Raw genomic sequence first — 23931 nt, 5'->3', positions numbered from 1 at the left:
AGATAAAAATTAAAAGTTGAATAAAATATTATTTTTTAATATTATTATTATTTTGATATTTAAAAAGTTGAATTACTTATTATATTTTATGTGAAAATTTAAAAAAATTATAATAATAAGATAAGATGAAATACTATTTCTGAATCTAAACCAACTTTAAAAAAAAAAAAAAAAAGTAGTTTGGTGGTTGAAAAAGATTGTTTATTAACAGCAATATTAATATCTGTCTCTAGATCTCAAGAAAACGGTAGCGAGATGAATGCGCGGCGTGTCAAAAGGTCGTACAATGTAATGCTATTGAGCAGTAGAATTTTAGGCACAATATTATATTGCGTATAAAACAATAAAACAAGATATTGAAATTAGCAACTCATGCATGATCATAATAAAGGCGCACGGCATTTATTATCGAAATAAGAACCTCAGTATGTAAGAGCCATGTTGCTCAGTTATCAGATTATCGAAAAAGACTTGAAACTTCTGTTTTTCCCTTTCATTTTATTCTGGAGGTACTCACCCTCTCGAAGTGAGATTACTATATATATTTATCAGATCTGTTACAGCATGATTCACATGGTTAGCCGTATAATGGCGAGTAGTGTAGAGTCTAGACTGCAACTAGCTGCCTCACGTTCAATGGGAATGTGAATTGTGAAGGACCATCAAACAAGTTGTCTACGATAAGGCGATGAGCAGCCTCTGTTGGATGGTATAGATCCCAGAAAAGGTGCTCTCTTCTGTTGGAGCAATAGGTAGATATTGGAAGGCAACCAACCTTTGCATTCAGGTTCCCTAACCCACAACATGCAGCTTTAACATCTACGAATCCTGAAACCAAACAGGAAAACGTTAGTTAATCACATATGAACAGACACTTGAATATAACCAATTATTTCTAACGAAATGATTATTTTCTGTTAAAATAAATATATTTTCATCGTAAATAATCCTTTTCATTACAAATAATTGATCAGAAACATCCATTTTTCTTATAACGATCTAGCTAGCTCTAATATTGTCTGCAAAATTAATTGAACTTGCTTGCTCAAGGAACTAGCTTGCAGGTTGAGAAAATTAAATTATGAGAAGGAAAGAAGCACTGTACCATAAGCTTGTGGTTTCTGGACGAAGTTTTTCAAGATACTGTATGTATCTAAGTAAGAGTAGCTAATGCCTTTGAGTTCTGATTTCCATTTCTGCAACATTGAAGTAAGGCCTTGATTGTATTTGACAGACAAGCGGTTTGTTTCCTCGTTGCATTCTTCTGTTTTGTTCTTATTTCTCTGTGATGGGCAGCATCCGATTGCCCCGATCCCCGTAATCACAAATTTACGAGCACCACCATTGTACATACGCTGCCCGGCCCCAAAGTTCATATTAGTTTGTATTTTTTATTTTTTAATTAAATATTAAAGGGAAGAAAGACCAACATCTGTCAAAAAAGTTGATCATCCTTTTGACGTTGTATGGTCTATAGATCAAAACAATTAACCAAAAAGTTAAGACACTTTTTTTTACCTTCAATTGTTCTTTCAGTGTAAGAGCCATCAAGTCCACGTACTGCTGTGGGGTGTTCTTGCTGCGGAGATCAGAAGAGCCGGAGTAACCAAAGATATCGTTGCTTCCAATCACAACGACAACGAGAGATTTGGATAAAAGGTTTTGTGCAGATGAGGAGGAGCCTAGCTGTTGCTTCAACTTTTCACACACCGTCAAGAAGTAGTCTACTTGTTTGGTCAGAGGTATTGATTGGCGCTGAATAAAACAAAACAAACAGTAAAGCATGTTAACATGAGGGCCAGGAGAGATCGATGCATGCACATTGATATTGGACTCTGTTTTTACATTTTGTTGCTTTTAATTTCAACTTTTGTATGAGTGGGCCACGCTTGTATTTTTTTGGAAAGAATGATAGGTTCTTGCTTTGGGCATATCAGGCCCATATTCTAACACAGCCCAATTACAGGAATTCGAGAAAAAAAATTTCTAATACTAATCACAACTAGTAGATATGTTTTTTTTAAAAAAAATAAAAATAAAAATAAATTCTCATTAATATTATAACAATTCGATAAATTCTATATTAAAGAGCAATCTTAGGAGAAAGTGGAATTTAATATAAAAAATGATATTTACAATAATAGACGTATAAATATGGGATTAATATAAAAAAAATTAATTAATTTTTTAATAATAAACTTACTATTTTTCAAAGCGATTGTAGCATTACTCATTCAGTATATTTGTTTCACTACTTACAATACGTTCGTCCATGCCATCAAAGATGCCGGCACCTCCAGAGGCGAAGCTAACACCAGTTAGAAACGAAGCGTTGTTCTTGTTGGAGTTGGATACAAGGGAGAGATACGGTGGCGAAGTTGGGAGGCCAACTTTCTCAGCTGTTGATCAAAACATCAAATTAATTGAAAAGTCGTGAAAAAAAAACCCTATCAGAATGCGGTAAATGCAAATTGCAATCTGTTTTTTAAATTATTAATGAAAAGGACGTTTCTGTGCCGACGATTGTTTTAGAATAAATGGTCATCATCTGGTTTATAGCCAGCTACTCATGTCAATATAGAACATATTTCACATCAAAAAAGGCGTGATTCCACCTTTATTTATGCACCAAAACTGGAACAAATTAACAATCCTGACAAGAAAAAGCAAAGCCATGCATTGAAAAGACTTATATGGTGTACTTGTACTTTGATCAGATTAAAATCAGTTTAAAGTTTTAGAATAAATGGTAATTTAACACGTTTGCACGTACCAAGAAAGTCGGCAGCATTCTTGCCATTACTAAACCTCCCGGTTGGCTTATGGGTGGGGAAGTCGAGGCCGTTGTGGAGGAAATCTGCTTTGGCAAGCGAAAGCGGGAGGTAATTGTTGTTTCCCACATCTACAAGAGAGTCTCCCAATACAAACACGGCCGGAACCATCCGAGCCTCCAAGATATAATTAGTTCCCAAGACGAAGAAACAGATGAAGAAGAGGCCGTAACTCACTAAGAAAGCTTTGGAAGCCATGTTTAATGGGGTGAATAGAACTGCAGCTAGCAGATCTTCGATCGGAAGTAGTAGTACTACTACTTAATTTCTCTATGCATGAGCTCTCTATCTCAAATTCTGTGGGGGCAGCAGATAAATGGTTGAGTTGGGTTTTAATAGATAAGAGCTGGATGTAAACTGGTCACGCGTCATCGATGATGGGAGGAGTTTGGTGTGTGAAAAGAAGATACATCGTACTCAGAGACCACTTGCGTGGACTGTTGTGGTCGTGGCTGAGGAAAAAAACTACTCCGGCCAAAAACATTCAACCCATTAATGAACAATATCTATGTCACTTTCTCAAACAACTTTCCAGCTTTCAACTTTAATTTCCAAATATATTAATTTAGCCACGTTTTAAGCATATCGATCGATCTAGGTTAAGGTTCTTGCTAAAAGGTACTATAAATTAGACACATATATATATAATATGATACGTACGTACTTAGCATATATATATAAACTATATAATAATAATATTATGTCTCATGTGACACCGTTTCATGTGAATTGTGACGGTACCTGATCATCAGTTCCGGCGGCCTCCACAAGTATTGATATGATCTATATATTTCTGAGAATAAAAATTAATTTGGTACTTTCGGTTTGCATATTTTATATATATATATATATATATATAATATGTTTAATCGGTACAACTACTAGATTATGGGCATCACGCGCATGATGCAGGGCCGTCCCACTTAGCATAAAGTATTATTATCATTCTAAAGCAAATTAATGGGTCCAAATTGTCGAATCAAGAAAAGTGTAGAAAGCACGGCAGGATCAGGCCGTCAGTTGAAACATAACAGTAGTACTGGTACCCCAATACGCACGTACTACAATATTATATTTATGTTCCAACTATATATATATATATATATATGAAAAATAACAATTATTTTTCAATTATCTCATGAATTAAAACAGGCGCCCTTATAACATGATCAACCGTTTTAACAACTACTGCATAACAAATCAAACCCTCATCGTACGTATTAGATATGATAACCCATTTATTAATATATGATACATCAAACATATATAACCACGATATGCAATATATTATTTCCACCGATCGGATATTCGGCGCAACATAAATTGTTGCAAATGATTATATACAGCAATTTTTTGAGTTATTTACGACTAATTTAAGCGTTGTAAAATGTTATTTTTTGTGTAGTGCGAATATATATATATATAGTTCTATGTATAATGTTTTTGGAGCTCAGGAAATTAAAGCGATCTAGCACGCATATATATATATATATATATGTATACACGCTACTCGATCCTGCATTTTTCTTGGGATTGATCATAAATATAAAGTATTATAACATTCATGAACTTATTTGGTCGGTTGTTGCAATATTCCATGCTGGCCTGCCATCATTAATATTGGAAAATATTTAGAAAGCAATTTTTCTATATATATATATATAATATTCACATGATCGTGCATAAAACGTAAATTTACGTGTTTTGTGCATGTATAAGGACTGGTCATGATCAGCTAGTGACATTAATCTTTCACGACTACGAGTGGCTTCTAAAGATAATTAATGATGACAAGTTAATGCGACTTTGACAAAACAAAAAAAAACAATGGTTTCGATTGATCCCGCCAGTCAACATCCATTAATTACATGATTAAAACCTAAATAGTACTTTGAAATAAGATCCTTTCTATATATCCAACTCATCATGATGTGATTGGGTGGAGTAGTTCAAGTACCAAAACGAGTGGTTCAGGCTAGTTAGTTCCCTTGAGCCACAGGAAATTCATTAGTGTGGAACGATAAACACAGCACGTACGCACCCTACGACCGGCCTCCATCATCTACTGCGCGCTGATCTGTCCGTCTTGGTTTCTTGGAAAATGCTAGATGTTCCGCTGGACTCTCGTCGGATTCTAATATTTTTTTATATATATATTTTAATTTTTTTTATATAAATTTTTTTAATAATTTTTAATATTTATAAAAAATAAAATAAAAATTATAATATTTTTAAAAAAAACTTCCTTAATCATAAAGTAGAATAAAAATTATTTTTTATTCTATTTCGTAATTAAAGAAATATTTTTTAATAATATTTTTTATTTTTTGATTAAAAAAATATTTTTTATTGATATTTTAAATTTATTTATTTTTTAAAAATATTACAAATTATTAAAAAAATTTATATAAAAAATAAATATAAAAAAGTAGATACTAAGCCCAGCGGGGCTGTAGCATGATCATTGTTTCTTTAGCCCTTCTTTTGGGATTTTTGTGCTTCAGAAATTCAACGATATGAACATGGAAAATCACAAGACTTCAAACATCCAATGACTTATGAACCAAAATTTTCTAAAATGCCGACTAGAATTATGAACCCAAAACGTGACGTTGAAGCACGGAAGTAATTGAACGAGTCCTTGATGCAGCTAATTTAATAATGGTTCCATTTTGTTGTTTTGTAATATAAACGCGTATGGACTTGAGCGTGCATGGACTCTAATATATAATATTGAAATAATATCATGAGTGTTAATGTTGTGTTTTGTATGACTTTAGGCCGGATTCCAGTAATTCGGATCTTGAGTATTTTACTTGCACACTTAAGAAAACACGGAGAGTGGGGGTTCTTGGTGGAGGCTGATGAGTCTTTGATGCTAAAATTAGTATATTTCCTTAGAAGTTTGTGCATGAGCTTAGAGAATTAAGAGAAAGTTCTTCGTATTTAGAGGTTGGCCTTTATACTAGATTTCTGGATGGGGACAACTCACACCTGGCTTCGGGGAGTTCTTGTCACTTCAACTGTTCGTTTAGTCCGAGTCCTTTAATGTGGTGTGGCTTCTGGGGCGGTATCATTAATGCGGCATAGAATTTGTAGAGTGACGCCATTAATGAAGCGTGGCTTCCTGACTCACTTTACCCTACGGACGCTCCCTATTAAGCCCCTCCATGCATGTTATCAGGAGATCAAAGACTCTCCATATTTTCCACCCACTTGCATGCATAGGTTCCCGAAGGTAGGGTGTTATTGGGGTGGTATCAGGGTGGCGAGTCCATCTGCCCCTACCGTTGGCTTTCCTTACGCGTGGGTTGCTTCATGCGTGGGTTTTACTCGTGGGCCAAGTACTCTTCAGAGGTCCATTGACTCCTTTTAGTGGAGAGTCGTTGGACTTGACTGAGCTCTCTGATTTGCTTCCCCCGTGGTCCATCGTGGGCTTGCTATATACGAGCAGAAAGGGGAAAACTCTTTTACAGTTACCTTACCAATTCTCATCAGACTAGTTCAATAGGAATTCTTTCTTACCTTCATCTTTATGCTATATATTTTTCCACAGTCGCTGCAGTTGAGGTTCTCTTCCCTAGAAATGGGCAGTTATTACTCTCCGAGCTCTTTTACTTGTCAGGTTTTGGGCTCTAAATTATGTTCGTATGGCTTTTTTGTTATTTTAACGATGTCAGACGATGATTCCTCTCCTAAATTTATTGACACGTTTTCTGACGATTGGATTTTGCACTTTATTGTGCCTTTCCAATTCCCTCAGTATTGATGGTGTCAGGCAGCTCCTTCTCTCCACGTCACATTGTTCAGTACATGTCGTGGGATGCATGCATGTCTTGCTAGCTTCGTGGGGCTCGTGCGTTCCCCCGACTTTGGAATGCTAACCATCGTCGAGATCTATTTGAATTCCCCCCCTTCGTCTTTGGAGCTCATGTCGCATCGTGTCGCGTGTTTTATGGGATTTGAATCCTTTTATATCCCTCATCTGACACATGGGTATAGAAGACCAAATGTCACTTCCCCCTTATATAAACACGGTTCTACCCCCCTTTACCACATTCTCGTCTCTTTATGCTCCAATTTTCTCATTCTCTTTGCTCTAGTCCTCTTCCTCTTAGTCGCTATTCTCAACTTCAATCTCAATGGCTCCCAAGAAGACCGTTCACCCAAGATTCCCGAGCAATTGGACAAGCCAGAGGTTTGCATCGCAGACAAATTCTATATCGATCACAATTGGCATTCACATGTCACCTTTGAGTTATTGTCGTCACTGGCTTTCACCTTTCATGTCTCAAAATAGGTAGTTTTTTACGTTCCTGGACCATGGGAAGGGGTTTTCAACGATGAGAGTTTTGCCTCAAAGGTTGCCCTCTTCCCCAGCATGTTCTCTTGCGAGTTGAGGTTGCTTTTCCCTCATCCTGTTCGTGACCTACTAGACCATCTTGCATTGATCCCCTCTTAACTCCACCCAAATGCTTGGAGGATCTTGATATGTTGTTGTGTCCTCTAGCGGTGAGCTTTGTTGAAGTCAGACCTGGAGCACGCTGACCTTACTAGCTGTGAGTTTCTCCTGACCCACAACCTCATAAAACGTGAGGGGAACATTTGCAGTTTTAGGGCGATGCATGCCCTCGTTTCTCTGGAGCCGCTTTATCATAAGGTCAAAGATTGGACCCCTAAATTTTTCTTTGTATTCGGCTGAGGGTGAGAATTTTTGGTTTGGCAAGTGAATCACTATGAGTTCCCCGTTCGAGCCACATGGGGGTGGTTCTTGACGACAAAGCGATATGACCAAAGGCCTATCCCGAGGAGCTACATAGTATCGCTCTGGTCAAAGAATGGGTACATAATCACCCATTCGATGTCATCTGGAGGCTCTCCTTCAGGAGGAAAATATAAGGGCCTTTTTACCTCCCCTTGGTCACACCGTTTTTTATGATTTCACTATTCCTATGCAGCCCAAAGCCACCCCAGCTCGGAAGCATTTTCTGAGTCCTCCTCCCGCAAGCAAGGAGAGGAAACTCTGCACAGAGGTTGCTAGGGCTGACAGTAGAGGGTTGTAGGCACAGTTGAAGATGTGGAGGTGGCTACCCAGCCATTCCTCGAAGAGAACCCAGTAGAGGCCATTCCTTGATCAATGACAGTAAGAGCTTAGGCAGAGTCCCTCGAACGGTTGATCAAGTGTTTGATGGATTTCTTCTCCGAGGTCTCTCGCATTGGTTTATTCTTTTCTGCATTTTATCGATTAAGAATCATGTATTGACTATTCCTACGCTTGTTTTTGTTGCCGACAAGGCTCATCTCAGTTGGCCGCTTTCATTGTGGATGGCCAGGAAGTAATTGAAGGGGAGAACCAGGACCCCCGCTCGTTGGCACGGCAAGTCCTAAGGTGTGCCTGGCTGGAGAGGGAGGAGAATGAGCGTTTGGAGGTGGAGCTAGTGAAAGTCGAGCTTGCACACGAAAAGAGCTAGGAGCAGGTCGAGTTGGCTCGTAATGATGTCTTGACTGAGTCGGCAGCGAGGATCTTGGCTGAGGGGTTTACGACTGTAAATGAACCAGTCTGTTCGATAGCTCACTCGGTACTCACTAAGGGTGAAAAAAAAATCAGTGAACCAGTAAATTGGACCGAAATGGATCGAACATGTGGGTTTGGTTCAGTATCGGGTTTGGCTCAGTCCGGTACCGATTTCATTTTTCTCAAAGCCGGTCAAAATCGGTCCAGTTTCGATTTTCTTTTTTATAATACCAGATTGGACCCATTCATATATATATTTTAATTTTTTATATTTTATAAAATATTTTTGATATTATATATAATTTTTATATATAATATATAATTACATATAAAATAATTTTGTATTATATGATAAATTACTAATTAATATAATATTAAATTTTAAAATCATATATCAGTATAGTTTATTGTATTAATAGTTAGACTATATCACTACGTATTATAATATACTATAATATATCACCATATTATATGCTATAATATATCACTGTAGTCTATAATATAATTCTAATTAATATTATAATATACTACAATAAATTATCATTGTATTATTACATATTATAATATACTATATTATATATTATATAATATATTGAAAAAATGGACCGAACCGGACCAGTTTCACCCCTAATAGTCACTCAGTTAAACTCAAATTGAACTCGACTCGTGAAAAAAAGATCGCCCATGAAAACAGATACCCACTCGATTAGTAAATGATACATACTTGATAAGACTCGATTCGACCTGACTAAGGCTAGTTATGGCCCGCTTGTTTATGCTCGAGTCGACTTATTAGTTCGACTCGATTAAAACTCATTTATATATTGATAAATATATACATACACCTATTAGCTAATAATATAAGCATAAAAAAATTTTAATTAAAATATATAATATGTAATCTAATTACTTATGTCTATATGTTGAATATATTTCAAAATTATATTCTCTTGTACTTGGTGGAGCGGTACTCTACCGAATACACGTCTTGGTATCTCACTTGGTTGGCATGCGCCTTCCTATTGGATGAGGTTGCACCCCTTCCAACGAATCCTCCTGTGATGGTTCTTATTTCCCTCAACAGTGGTCTTTCCTGATGTGGTGTGTAAGGAAGATCGTGCTGGGTTCCCGTGATCTCCTCTTCCACTCCTGCTCTAGCCTTTGGGCGGGAGGGTACCATAGTTTCGACTGCCCAGCCTACTTTCTTCCCTCTCTCAAGGAAAGGCAATATTCAGTGTTATGAGTGTTGGACTGATGGTAGGTGCAATAACGGCGGCTAGTGCTCTTGTAGTCGTCTTCTTGGGTGGGTTGACTGTCGTCTTTTTGGATGGTGAGCATTGGTCGATCAGATTGAAATCCAAGGTCTCTTGTAGGGGCTTCTTCTCTCTTATTGTCACGTGGCCCTTTCTTCGGCCTCTCGCCAGCCTTGCCTTTGGTTGGTGCCTTCCCCTTATTTTCTGCTTGTTCCAGTTCTTTCCTCTTTGGCTCAGTCAAGGCCTGAAGTGTGTCCTCGGAGTTAATAAAGTTGTTAGCTTGATCCATGAGCTCTAGCAGCGTGGCATGAGTTCTTTTTGCCAATTCCGCCATGAACTGGGATCAGGGCCGCACTCCTTCTAAAAGCGCTGCCAAAATTATCTTCTCCTCTTGGTCGTCTGTAGTCATAAGTTCTTTGTTGAACCTGGATAGGTATGTTATCTCTTCAGACTTTCGTCTTCCCCCTTCTTGATGGTGAGGAGGTACGCCGCGGGGCGTCTTTTTCTGCTACTCGCCATAAATTGTGTGAGGAACAGGCAGACCAGCTCCCCAAAACCGTCTATGGACCCGGGTGCCAAATACCAAAACCATACTTTCATCGGCCCTCTCAAGGTCAGCGAGAAAGCTCTACAGGCCACTTCTCCTTGGAAACCATGCAGGGTCATATGGGCTCTGAAAGTTTCTAGGTGTTTAAATGGGTCTTTAACCCCATCTTACATGTCCATGAGGGGAACCCAAAACTTTGGTGGTAGGGGCACATCCATCATCTCCTCGTTGTAGGGTAGGCCCGTACTGTGAGCCATTGGTCTACTGTTGACGATGTGCCAATCTTTCTCGCTATTTCTTCATATTTCCCTTTGAGGTTACGCAACTCATCCTACATGTTTTTTCTTTCTTCATCTGCGTCACCTCCCTCTCCTACATTTCTAGATTCTGCGTGCTTGCTATTACTTGAGCCTACTTCTTTTTCTGGCTTGTCGTTTCCACGTTTGTTGACGTTGCTTCTTCTTGTCCCCGAGTTGTCTGTGAACGAGTTTTCGTAGTCATACGAAGGACATGTGAACTCTATAGAGATCCCACAGGCGACGCCACTGTTGACGTCATATTTTGTACGCCTTTGGGTCGGGTTCCAGTAACTCAGGTCTTGAGTCTTTCACCTGCACACTTAAGAAAACACGGAGAGTAGGGGCCTTGGTGGAGGCCGGGGAGTTTCCGATGCTAAAATTAGTATATCTCCTTAGTAGTTCGTTCGTGAACTTAAAGGAATTAGAGAGAATTTTTCGTACTTGGGAGTGCCTTTATACTATGTTCCAAGGTGGGGACAATTCACACCTGACTTCAGGGAGTCATTGTCACTTCAACTGTTCGCTTAGAGCTAGGCCATTGCCAAGTCTAAATTTTAGCTAGAAGTTCAAGTTTTGACTATAGCTTTAACTTTTGGCTAGGTGAATCCATATTGGACTAGCCATCTTAAAGTCAAAATAATAATATTATATTATATATTTTAATAATATTTTACAATTTTTTTTATATATTTTGCAAATATACTTCATATATTAATTAATAATTTATATTTTACTTAAAATTATTGTTTCCTAACTATTTGTTTCCTCAACCTAATATTAACGTTTCATACTAATATTAACCGAGGTATTTAATCACATCCATTAGAATACTATAATGCTAATATACAAACAGATGCATGGATGAACCACCCATATTACTATATATTTATCCAGCTCACATGTGGTTGGGCAGCCACTAAATTCTCAAAAAATTTAGTACTACCAACATTAGAAGTTAGACACCTCCAGGGATATCAGGAGGCAGATTCTCCAATCCCACATACTCGATTTTAAGAAATGGAGTGACAATGGAAGTTGCCCAAGTTTTGGCAATGAAATGATGAAATCTTCTTCAGTATTGATCACACAAGAGAACAAATGGATGTGCCACCAGCATCAGCACAAACAGAAAGATGGCATTGGAAGCAGTGACAACATAAAAGCATATTCCTCTAATTTTTTAGCCCAACTTATGTTCTGCACTTTGAAGATGTTAAAAGGGAAAGGATTAGGCTCATAAGCTTAAATATAAACATGGTTCATATCAGAAAATAATTTAAGGAGAAACTTGATAATGGGTACCAGGCATCATAGTTCCCAGTTCTAGCAAGTTCAGATCTCACTTCAGATCTCACAACTACGTATCTATTTGTGTTATGCAATCTATTATCATAATATGGTTTATTTAAATCCTCCTTTGGCTTAAAATAGTGCTGCGACAAACTGACATACTTCCTTGGAACAGATAAATAGCTACTTTGAGCAGCTACAAAAGAGAAGGCTCACAATCAAAAAGATTTGAAAAATTATGTTTCCATAAATGACATCAGACTTCATAGAAGGAAATACTGAATATCACAATACATGTTCCACAAAACAATGAAGATTATATCTCTAGTCTCATAAAAGACTTTGTGCGGTTCATACTTAAGCCAAAAAACAATGGGGACTCTGTTTTTCAAGAATTTTTTACAAAATTCAGAACATAACAGCTTCTCTCCACCACCCATAAATTGCAGCAAGCCCCTAATCAACACAAGAAGATGAGCATCAAAATGTTCACTTTACTCTGCTCTGATGATAAAGTGTAGCTTGCAAGGGGAACGATTAGGAAGTCTAATCGCCAGAAATAAAAAACTCATCCCTATGAAATAAATGATACTATCTGTGATCAAGCAAAATAAAAAAAAATGAGAAGATAAGTCCTTACACGCCAGAAACGGAGAAAGGCTAAAACAAAAGATTGTTAAACGAATATCAATTGGAAATGCAGCATGTCATTGCTCAATTATTTGGGCATGAAGGCTATCTACATTCTATGGTATGATTAAATGCTAGAGACTTTTTTTTCAATAAGCAAATGCTAGAGATAGATTTACTTACAGTTAGTAGAATTTATCGAAATTGCATGTTTATGTGGAGCACATACGGTGTAAAGTCCTTTATAACTGCGTGACTGAATCATGGAACAAAAAAAAAAAATTGCTTTTCTCAATATCGCTAAACACAAAATAAACATTTATGAACATGAAATTTAGGATAACATATGCTGTGTAGGAAGATCATTCGAATTGAAATCGCACAATGCATGAATAACGATTTAGGTCAGCTAAGTGATGGGACTAGGATATTGATCTCATTTTACCAGAACTGGGTCCTTAATGGAAGAAATTATTATTAATAACAAATATTTGCTCTGTAAAACCGGTGCCAACAGCTTATACTAATCAAACCCTAAAGATAACTTAATCTATAACGACTATCACTATCCTTGGACCTGAAAGGAAAGTAAAAAAGACAACCACATCATTTGAGATGAACCTGAAACGATATTTTATGGGAAAATATCATTTTCCTGATAATTATTCTAGAACAACGTTCTCAACGAAAATCTATAAGAATTGAAAGTGTTCTCCTATTAAAAAACATGCAGTATTTTGCTTGGTTGATAAGAAACAGTCAAACTAGGTAAGACTACCCTAAGTTCGTTTTATCGGGAAACAAGCACGGGGAAAATAAAATACACAGTGAATAGATAAGTAATTACTGGAAAAAATGACGATGCTGCGAAAGATCTCGATTCCTTAAAACCTGAAAATTTGTATGAAGAGTGAGCAATTCAGAAACTGAAAAAGACAAACGCATAGTTCGGATAAAGAAAAAGCGAACAGACCAAAATGATGGAGTATAGTGCGTGGTGGGTCGGAAGCGACTTCCATCGATGAAATCCCTCTCTCTGTGGCCCGCTTAACAAATAAGGTAGTACGAACGAAGGTGACGGGTGTGGGCTGGAAGACGACGGCTACACGACGGAGAGAAGGCGTCTTGCGGTTGAAGAAGACGCAGGTCTCTTTGGTGCTCGCGGTTGAAGAAGACGAAGGTTACGGAGATATGCGTTTCGGGATGAAGAAATGAAAACAAGGGAAATAGACGAAGAAAGAGAAAATAACGTGGAAAATTAAATGAAATAATAAAATATTAGTTTCAACTATGAACAATAACTCGTTATATTTGGAAATGAGTAGAATTTTACTGTAGCTGAAGTATTGAATCTTGAACTTTGAACTAGTCCAATGTCGATGTTTTTTTTTTACATATAGCTAAATTATGGACTTGCTTTAGCATTTGGCTAGTCTATTGTCAATGCTCTTAGTCAGAGTTCTTTAATGCGATGTGGCTTTTGGGGCGGCGTCATTAATGCGACATGAAGTTTGCGGAGTGACGTCATTAATGCGGTGTGGCTCCCTGACTCACTTTACCCTGCAAACGCTTCTTGTTAAGCCCTTTCATGCCTATTGTCACGAGATCAAAGGCTCTTCATATTTCCCGCCCACCTGCCTAGTAGGTTCCCGATGGCAGGGTGTCATTGTGGTGGTATCAGGGCGGTGAATCTCATCTACCCCTGTCATCCGCTTTTCCTACGTGTGGATTGCTTCGTGGTTGAGTTTTGCTCATGGGGCAAGTACTCTATAGAGGCCCACTGACTCATTTTAGTAGAGGGTCGTTGGACTTGGCTGGGCTCTCTGACTTGCTTCTCCCGTGATCTCTCGTGGGCTTACTATACGGATTGATAGGGAGGAAAACCCTTGCAATGAGTTTGATCTCAACTGAGACATTTTGACTAAACTATAGCGCGATGCAAAAAAGGTGACATTTTATTTTCTAGGAGATTAATGCTAGCTAGCAAATTTATATGTTATTTAGGCATTTTTCGTACGTTCTTTTTTCTAATTAGTTTCTAACTTTATTGTCGGTTTGAATTAAAATAATGTACATGCATGTATATTAATGGCATTGATAAAAGAATTAAACGGAATAGTATGTGCATGAGAAATTCTTTTTGAAATTAAACACAAATAGTGGACAGTATTGTTCCATAGCTATCCAAAGGTTTTAAAGTTTAAAGTCACAATAAAAAAACACATCGTGTTTGAGGCGTAATTGATGACCATAAACATGACATGAGTGCCATTGGAAGCTTATGATCATAAGAAGTACTGTTTTATAGATTCATTTTAGAGAAGTGCTATAGTTACAAAAATATCTCATAAATTAAAATAAATTAATAAATTAATTGATATGACTTTATGTAATATGTTAGATTTATTTTATAGTAAAAATAGTTTTACAATATGATATACAACATCAAGCCACGCTAATTTGTAGGATTTATTTTTATGAGTTTATTTTTATAAGATCTTTTTGTAATTAAAACATTTATCTTTATTTTATAAAACAAGAAATATTATATTCATTTCGCTTGAAATCGAGATGATCGTAGACTCTAGCCTCAAATTTATAATGACCAATGAGTCTCACAGCTTTTATGTATGTGTGTGTGTGTATATATATATAGAGTTAAGTGTGATCATCTAAAGCAAATGACCAAATCTTTAGACTTCAGTACTGAACTAATGTAATAACGAAAAGCATGCAACTTTTACCAATAAAGAAAATCACGATTTAATTGGTTGTTCACAACTAAAACTATCAAATTTGTCATAATCACAAGTATATATACATACATACATACATATATATGTGTGTATGTATATATATGTGTATGTATGTATGTATATGTTACGTCCTGACAAAAATAGAATTCTGCCATGGATTTCTAGAGAAATCAAGATCAAGGAATGAAGACTGAAGATACGCTTTCATGAACAGAGAAAACAGAGAGAAAATATCTTGGAGTTTTATTTCTGAGATAAACTTTTCTATGTTCCACGTATGGCATATTCATACCCACATCTAGAATGACAAAATAGCAGTCAAGTAAACTGATAGTTACATCATACTATTAAGTGCAAAAATGTAAATTGGCGAGTACAACTACTACGAAGAAACAAAGAAAGAATGCATATTTCTAAGATGTCCTTTTAAATGTTCATCCAGTTTGAGAGTCATTTATAGAACATAAATGATATTTACAGTTATGGAATGTGTAAACACTTTCATAATTCTTTTAAAAAAATGAATAAATATGAGACACACATAAAAAATAAAACTAATTTTTTGATAATAGACTTTACTCTTTTTTAAAATGATTGTGCTACTCTTATGCACCTCGCGATTGTATATAACATTCCTCTATATAGAATCCACGACATACATATCCTGAGGGGTGATCTTTCTTGACGAGATTGGAAGAACGGAAGTAGTACTCGGCTATATATTTAATTACTTCCTATCAAAATGTAGAATTGAGACTTTGATAAAAGCTTCTGAGTTCTGAGTGCCGGAGGGTCGTAGCTGTTGCTTCAGCTCTTCATACACTCGAGAGAAGTAATCTATTTTCTTTCCAGAGTTATTGATCGATGCTGTAAGAATATAAAATAAGAGACACAGAAAGGCAAGTAGCGGGGATAGCTCAGTTGGGAGAGCGTCAGACTGAAGATCTGAAGGTCGCGTGTTCGATCCACGCTCACCGCATTTTTGTGTTTCTAAGGGCATTTTGGAGAGATGAAATGAGAATTTTGTAAATAGTAGTGAGATAATTTAAGTTAAGTATTTTTTAGATTTTGAGAAAGAAGAGAAAAAAATTGAATAAAAAATATTATAAAATTAAATATTGTTAGAATATAGTTTTATTATATATATATATATATATATATATACCTTTCTGGAGAGATAAAATGAAAATTTTATAAATAGTAGTGAGATAATTTAAGTTAAGTATTTTTTAGATTTTGAGAAAGAAGAGAAAAAAATTGAATAAAAAAAATTATAAAATTAAATATTGTTAGAATATAGTTTTATTATATATATATATATATATATATACCTTTCTAGAGAGATAAAATGAAAATTTTATAAATAGTAGTGAGATAATTTAAGTTAAGTATTTTTTAGATTTTGAGAAAGAAGAAAAAAAATTGAATAAAAAATATTATAAAATTAAAATATTGTTAGAATATAATTTTATAATATATATATATTTTTTGTAGATTTAAAAAATTGAATATTTTTTATTTTTTATTTTAAAATTTTAAAAAGTTATAATAATTAGTTTAAAAATTTTATATTTAAATTATGTTTAAAATGAGATGAAACGAGAATAACTGAAATTTTGCCATACCAAACGTTCAATTGCCATCGAATATTCCGGCATGGGTAAGAACCGAAAATTATCAACAAGTTCAAAAGAAAAACCTCCGCATGACCAATGGATGAAGAGACAATTATCAATCTGCTAGTCTTTTCTCTTGTGGCTATAACTCGAAGCTAGCCAAAGTACACACAGAAACTTACTAATTAAAGTCCCACTTATTTGAATTGTTACACTTGTAAGGTGTTATTTGTTGGTGCAAAAGGGGCAGCAAAATAAAAAATAGTCAGAAAAAAATTTGTTTCAAAGCGTATTATAATATTATTTACTTAAAGACAATATTTATCTTCACCAGTAATGATATGCATACAGATTACAAGCGAATTTACCTCTAATATATAATGAAACTCAGAATAAATATATTTGTCAAACTGCATTATTCACACATAAAATTAAATCTCGAATATTTTTAGATTTTGCTATTCAACTAAGAAATTAGAAATATGTTCTCTCAAAAATAAATAAATTCTAACAAGTTTTGAATAAGTGAAAAACTTGGGAGAGAGAATTTCAAAATTGAATTTTGAGAATTTTGGGATACTAAATAAATAGGCCAAATGTCTATTTATAGATGACCAAAAGATACAAACAAAAAGTTATATTATTTTTCATTTTTCTGAAAAGGGATTTGGAATATATATATATATATATATATATATATATATATTAGGACAGGATCAATGTGCAAATCACGTTTGCTAGTTGGATGAAATGATTATTTTAAAAAAAATAATATATATTTCATAAATAAAGTTGATTTCAATTAATAATTTATAGCATAGGGGAAAAATGTGAATTCTAGCAAATATTTGACTGTAATGATAGTTAAGTAGAGTATAATAATTACATATTTGCATAAATTAAAAGATAAAAACATTAGTTTAATACATATTTATAACATCGATAATGTATAGCAAAATTATTCGCTATACATTTATTACAAATCCAATAAAAACAATAGTTTAAAATATGATTCATTTGATGCTTCCACAAATAATTTATGATCTAATTATTTGTCCATTGGAAACAATATTTCAATTTTGTACCAAAATGTATTTCCTCCTAAGTTTAATTTCAAAATAATGCACATTTTGTCTTACTTGCTCCATCACCTTTTTTTCCTTTTTTTTTTTTCCTCCACATTCCACAAAAGCCTGAATTCAATCACAACCGTTAATAAAGACATGTCATTGCTTAAAAGTGATGATCATCGGCCGTTAACAATCTAATGCCCCCCAATCCACCGCTCCGTGGTCTTTCATTCATTAATGGGCTCCACCGTTAACCATTAAACATTACACAGCGAAGCAGCTTATTATTATTTCCTACCTTGACCATCGTTAGATCATTAGCATTGATTTATCCATATATATATATACAAAATTATCTCTTTTACATAATTACTTTACTATTCAAACAAAATTTTCACATTGCCTTATACATGTTTGAGACAAAATAATAATAAAATAATAATTTATTATTATTAAATTTTTACTAAAATCAATTTTTTTTATATATATTTTGTAATTAGCATCAACTACATTTAATATTAATAATACAAATGCAATAATAAAAAATATAATTTTTTATATATATTATATTAAAAATATAATAAAATGATAAAAAATATATAATATATTATAATGATAAAATAAATGTACAAGTGAATATTTGTTGTGTTGTTGAATGAAAGAGAAAATGAAAAGATTGTGAAAAAGAGAGTGAAAGAAGAGAGAAATAATGATTAAAATATGTTTTGGAGATTGAATAGTAGTTATCTAAATTTAGATAAGCATTGTTCATAACTAGCTAAATATTTAGATATGTCTAAGCCAATATAGAGGATTTAGGATCATATTTTACAAATATGACTTTGCATATACATATGCATAGTCTAATGTGGATGCTCTAAAAGCCCTCTACTTTTCCAATAGAAAAAAGCTAAATGCAGTCGGCAAAGCCCACCTATGAAGATAACAGCAAGTCATTGGCTCGAAAGGTAGTCTCTTTTGTTTTGTTTACTGTAACAAGTGGTGTCGCTTTGAGTGCTCTTGACGACCTTGCTATTTATTGTAGTTGTAGCAGCAAGGCCTTGGAGAAAGCCAGTAAGAACCAGGCAATCATAGACACCATTAGGGAACCTATTGAAAATGGTCCATGGTACAGTGCATCACTTGCAGTAGCTCATAAGAGACATTATGTGTCTTGTACATTTCCTATGTCTGGACCACAAGCCACAAGGCTCTAGAATTTTCCAGTTGAAGGCAATCCGTGATGGAGATGAATTTTCCAATTGACTCCCCTCCCTTCGAAGACGAAGAACTCGACTTGTTTTTGTCTCTAACTCTTTTCTTTCTTAGTTTTTTACTTCTATTTTTGTCTGTTTCTCTTTTCTTTTTTTCTTTTTTTTTAAGTGGCAGGCTAACGTGGCAGTGACTCCCCGACGTTTGCACCTCCCGACTGAACGTAGAAGAGTTGTATTATTATTTTTTACAATACAAACGGAATTCATGGGAGCTGACGGAATACAAGAAAAGTTAATAGTAAAATAAGAAAAATGATTGTAGCAGTTAGATAGTCAGATAATCACTTGTCATAATATTAGGAAATGGTCCGGGTGCGTTAGTTCTGAAATGTATTTGATATAATGATTTAAATAAAAAAATGAAAAAATTGGTAACTTATTTATCTAAAAAAAGAAAATATAATGTTAAAGAAATATAAAAAGTAAAGATTAAAAAAAATTTAAATTTCAGCAAAATATGAGTATTGGTCTGTATTCATATTGGATTATCTATTTACTCTATATATAATAAAAAAATATTATTAAATTTTTTATTTAAAAAAATTGAAACAAAAAGAAAGGAAAATGAATACACTGTCAAAACTAAAAGGACATGAAAAATAGACTTCAATTCATGTGTGTCACGGGGCTATTAAGGGCCTTTTGGTAAAACATGATTTTTCATTAAATTTTACAAGAGAGCTACATATCAATTAGTCAAAGGTCTTAAGGACTTTTTGGTAGAACTGGATCATTCATTAAATTCTACAAGGGAGTTATATATCAAATGATCAAGGGTTTTAAGGATCTTTTGATAAAACAGGACTTGATAAAAAAAAAATTAATGAAAAAATAATAAAAATTACTATTCACAGTTAGATAATCACTTATTATAATAGAATAGATATAATAGAAAATAGATATATTTATATATATATAAGACTCCACTGGTTGGCACCAGGTTGAATCACAGCGTGCGCACATTGGGAAAATTAATTTTTTTCCCATACGTTGCAACGCCTCATGATGCGTTGCCCACCTCGCGCGCGGCCCTTGACGTTTGCCATGCGTTGCAGCGCTTGCCCCGCTTAGTCTGTGCTGATTGGACTGCATGCCTTAGGCTGCTTTCAATGTCAAGAATTAAAAACCCTATGTGACGTAGGTGTGGCTCGACCCTCAGCCATTCTGGCAAATCTAAAGCATCAATGCCACCAATCCATTTATGGTATGCAAATAAACACAAAATACCATAACTTTCATCAACTTTCCATACTTCTCTCTTCCACAATAATTCACAACTTCCAAATTCATCAACTTTCCATACTTCTCTCTTCCACAATAATTCACAACTTCCAAAATCAACCCAAAAGAATTAATATCCAACTGGTTGACACCAGGTTGAATCACAGCGTGCACGCATTGGGAAAATTAATTTTTTTCCCATACGTTGCAACGCCTCATGACACGTTGCCCACCTCGCGCGCGGCCCTTGACGTTTGCCATGCGTTGCAGCACTTGCCCTGCTTAGTCTGTTTGGATTGGACTGCACGCCTGAGGCTGCTTTCAATGTCAAGAATTAAAAACCCTATGTGACGTAGGTGTGGCTCGACACTCAGCCCTTCGGGCAAATCTAAAGCATCAATGCCACCGATCCATTTATGGTATGCAAATAAACACAAAATACCATAACCTTCATCAACTTTCCATAATTTCTCTCTTCCACAATAATTCACAACTTCCAAAATCAACCCAAAAGTATTATTAATAAATATAATATATAATTAATCATTTTGAAAATATTTCCAACATTATTGATATATATTCTCTACCATGAATTAAGCACGTTTTCTTAAACCAGAGCCACTTCTTTCTATAACATTCATCGGTACCAATACTAATCATGTGAAGAATCATGGGATTTTGTTTTTTAATGTTGGGGCCACCTAAGAATGGCACATACGTTTTTATTGCTGGCCTTGGAAGTCTTAAACGGCTACTAGCTGCCTCACATTCATTGGAAATGTGTATTGTGATGGACCATCAAAAATATGATCCACCAAGATGCGATAAGTTGCCTCTGTAGGATGGACCCGATCAAAAAATACATGGTCGCTTCTGTTGGAGCAATAGTTTGCAATTGGCAGGCAAAATATTTCTGCATTAAGGGTTCCCAGCCCACAACAGGCAGCTTTAACCTCTACAAATCCTGCAAATCGAATATGAAACATCTTTGATCGTTATTCTGCTTGTTCTTAAACGAAGATAAGAAAGTAAAGATAGATCAGAATGAAGTAGAAATTATGAAAAAGGACACTAGTTCTGACAAAAAACCATGCAACAGAATGGACTCATTTTGGATTGTGAGGTTTATTTTAAGAGAAGTGCTACACAGAAGTCTCACACTCTACACACCACTTTAAAAATATGTGATTTTAATATGAGGATAAATGAATAAAATCACATATTTTTAAGTGGTGTGCAGAATTGTGAGGCTTATGTCTAAAATTTTTCTTATCTTAAAAGAGGTGATATGACTAGTCTTTACCATAAGCAGCTGGATTCTGGATGAAGTTGAGCAAGACTTTATAACTATCAGAGTATGAGTAGTGTAGGCCTTTCAGATCTGATTTCAATTTCTGCAACATTGATACAAGGCCTTCATTGTACTTAACAGACCAGTAATTAATTTCTTCGTTGCATTCTTCGTTTTTGGTCTCCCTCCTTCTTGCCGGGCAGCATCCTAGTGATGGTATCCCAATAATCACAAATTTACGGGCACCACGATTGTATAAATACTGCAGAATGATGATAAATAAATGATGAGCAAATTAAGACCTTAAGTCAGGAATTGTAGTATACTGGTTACCAGATCGAACTCGATTGTCAGCTTGCTTGTTAAAAGTGACCCTCAAATGAGACCTCATTTTCAGGTACTGACTACTGATCCATTACCTTCAATTTTGCCTCTAGTGTGAGAACCATTGAATCCACATACTGCCGTGGGCTAGTCTTGCTGCGGAGATCGGACGACCCGAAGTAGCCAAGGATGTCATTGTTTCCAATCACAATGGCAAATATTGATTTGGATAGAAGCCTTTCTGCACCAGAGGATCCTAGCTGTATGTTCAGGTCTTCATAAACAGTTGCGAAATAGTCTACTTGTTGTGTCAAGTGCACGGACTGGAACTGTGCCAATAGATTGAAAGAAAACAATTGGTAAGCTAAAAAGAAAATGATTTACACTAAAAAATTTTCACAATACTTTACACAACTATGTTTTAAATGAGAGGTATTTTTATAAAATATCTTACAAAAATAATATTATTTTTATAAAAATATCTTCATCTTATAACATTATTGTAAAATATATTATGTGTATATCATTACTCTTCATCAAATGTCTGTGGCGTCAAAACACAACAAAAAATATGTAAAAGTGGATTTCCAATAGTTTCCAGCTTTGGGTACATGGACCACATTCCAAAAGCCCAACTCTTGGCCACATCTTGCTTTTGGGTTTTCCACAGTTCAGTGGTCTTTTTTCTGAGCCAGTTTCGAAGTGATCTTTTGAACAACGTCTTGCACAACTGAAAATGAAAGAGCATCATGGGTATTGCTTATTTGAGTAAGGTTGTTTTTGTTGAACAAGAAACTGCACGGGAAATCCTCTCTAAACCAAGAGAAAAAATGGGTTTCAAAAGTAAATTAGCTTTTCTAGGCCTAAAAACATAACTTTAAGAAACGAAAGTTATTGCTTCACCTACCGCATACGGGTCTGTGCGATCCAATATTCTAGCACCTCCGGAGGCGAAGCTAACACCGGTCAGGAACGACATTTTATTCTTGCTGGACTCGTTTACCAGAGAGAGATATGGTGGGGAAGTTGGAAGGCCCACTTTCTTAGCTGCGGAATGCAGTAATATTTGTCTTAAATCGAGAGTTCCATAACGGAAAGGAACAGATACGTATTGGTCAACACGTGAAGGTATATTACATATAACAAAAAGGATGATTCGATCCACTTACCCAGAAAATCTGCTGCATTCATGCCATTCGTAAACCTGCCGGCCGGTTTTTTGGTGGGGAGGTCGATGCCATAGTAAGGCAAAGTTGCCTTTGCAACGGAAAGTTCTAGGAAATTGTTGTTGCCAACATCTACCACTGAGTCTCCAAATACGAACATGGCTGGAACCATTTGAGCCTCTGAAAAATTGAATCTGATTATGAGGAAGAAACTCGCTACAAAAACAATATTGTATGCCATTGTGGTAAACAAAACACGCGCATAAACCCTCTCTCTCTCTCTCGTGCGCGGTATACAATATATGTCAGCGCGGGGGGTCGGCCGGGGTTGCGGTTTTATGGTGGGCAATGACTTGACGTGATGGACATTTATGTCCATAAACAATGTTGTAAAACGTATCTCGTTATGGATATTTATGTCCATAAACAATGTTGTAAAACGTATCTGGAGCCTGGATTGGATTAGTTATTTTTTCAGAGATTTTAAGGTAAGAGCTGCTGGTGTATTCAATTTGCCCAAATTTTGTTCAAGATTTAGTTAGGTTGCACAATAATTCATTATAATAGACTTAAACAAATAAACAGTAATTTTTTATTTCATTATTTTCACTGGTTAAATCTTTCATATTTCTAGCGTGATATTCGTTTCGCACGATCCACAACTCAAAAAAGTTATATTTGTCTCAAAACATTTGTCTCATCTTTCGCCCAAATCCCATGAGCTCACACCAACACATACAATCTGCAACTTCTCTCTATCGAAATCCCACACCCAAATCCCATGATCTCATGCCATTGAAGTGGACTGCAACTTCTCTCTGTCAAAATCCCATTCCCAAATCTCAAAA

The 23931-nt window shown here is 35.3% G+C and overlaps 2 protein-coding genes and 1 non-coding gene across 3 annotated transcripts; 1 reads left to right on the top strand and 2 right to left on the bottom strand.

Moving 5' to 3' along the window:
• Positions 1-377: 377 nt before the first annotated feature.
• On the bottom strand, positions 378-3159 carry LOC108984307 (GDSL esterase/lipase At5g55050-like). The gene is made up of 5 exons (XM_018956223.1): positions 2774-3159; positions 2260-2399; positions 1519-1755; positions 1106-1355; positions 378-828 (listed from the first exon to the last, which is right to left on the bottom strand). Exons 1-5 carry the CDS (start codon positions 3027-3029, stop codon positions 608-610), a joined length of 1104 nt encoding a protein of 367 aa, XP_018811768.1. The 5' UTR covers positions 3030-3159; the 3' UTR covers positions 378-607.
• Positions 3160-16027: 12868 nt separating this feature from the next.
• TRNAF-GAA lies at positions 16028-16100 on the top strand. Its single transcript has one exon. It is a non-coding gene; the product is annotated as a tRNA-Phe (tRNA).
• Positions 16101-20799: 4699 nt separating this feature from the next.
• On the bottom strand, positions 20800-23381 carry LOC108984296 (GDSL esterase/lipase At5g55050-like). The gene is made up of 5 exons (XM_018956205.2): positions 23087-23381; positions 22825-22964; positions 22013-22246; positions 21606-21855; positions 20800-21266 (listed from the first exon to the last, which is right to left on the bottom strand). Exons 1-5 carry the CDS (start codon positions 23322-23324, stop codon positions 21046-21048), a joined length of 1083 nt encoding a protein of 360 aa, XP_018811750.1. The 5' UTR covers positions 23325-23381; the 3' UTR covers positions 20800-21045.
• Positions 23382-23931: the final 550 nt, after the last annotated feature.

The sequence above is a fragment of the Juglans regia genome, chromosome 2 (assembly GCF_001411555.2).
Source record: "Juglans regia cultivar Chandler chromosome 2, Walnut 2.0, whole genome shotgun sequence".
Classification (NCBI taxonomy): domain Eukaryota; kingdom Viridiplantae; phylum Streptophyta; class Magnoliopsida; order Fagales; family Juglandaceae; genus Juglans; species Juglans regia.
The sequence above is the reverse complement of the archived record's forward strand: the minus strand, read 5'-3'. Positions and strand labels throughout refer to the sequence as shown.

What these genes read in the sequence shown, in the direction of transcription:
- LOC108984307 (XM_018956223.1), bottom strand. Translation starts at nt 3,029, where the DNA reads ATGGCTTCCAAAGCTTTCTTAGTGAGTTACGGCCTCTTCTTCATCTGT. An exon ending in GAATGCTGCCGACTTTCTTG is followed by an intron (nt 2,400 to 2,773) that starts GTACGTGCAAAC and finishes TTTGATCAACAG; the next exon opens with CTGAGAAAGTTGGCCTCCCA. An exon ending in CCAGAAACCACAAGCTTATG is followed by an intron (nt 829 to 1,105) that starts GTACAGTGCTTC and finishes GTTTGGTTTCAG; the next exon opens with GATTCGTAGATGTTAAAGCT.
- LOC108984296 (XM_018956205.2), bottom strand. Translation starts at nt 23,324, where the DNA reads ATGGCATACAATATTGTTTTTGTAGCGAGTTTCTTCCTCATAATCAGA. An exon ending in GAATGCAGCAGATTTTCTGG is followed by an intron (nt 22,965 to 23,086) that starts GTAAGTGGATCG and finishes TGCATTCCGCAG; the next exon opens with CTAAGAAAGTGGGCCTTCCA. An exon ending in CACTAGAGGCAAAATTGAAG is followed by an intron (nt 21,856 to 22,012) that starts GTAATGGATCAG and finishes ATCATTCTGCAG; the next exon opens with TATTTATACAATCGTGGTGC.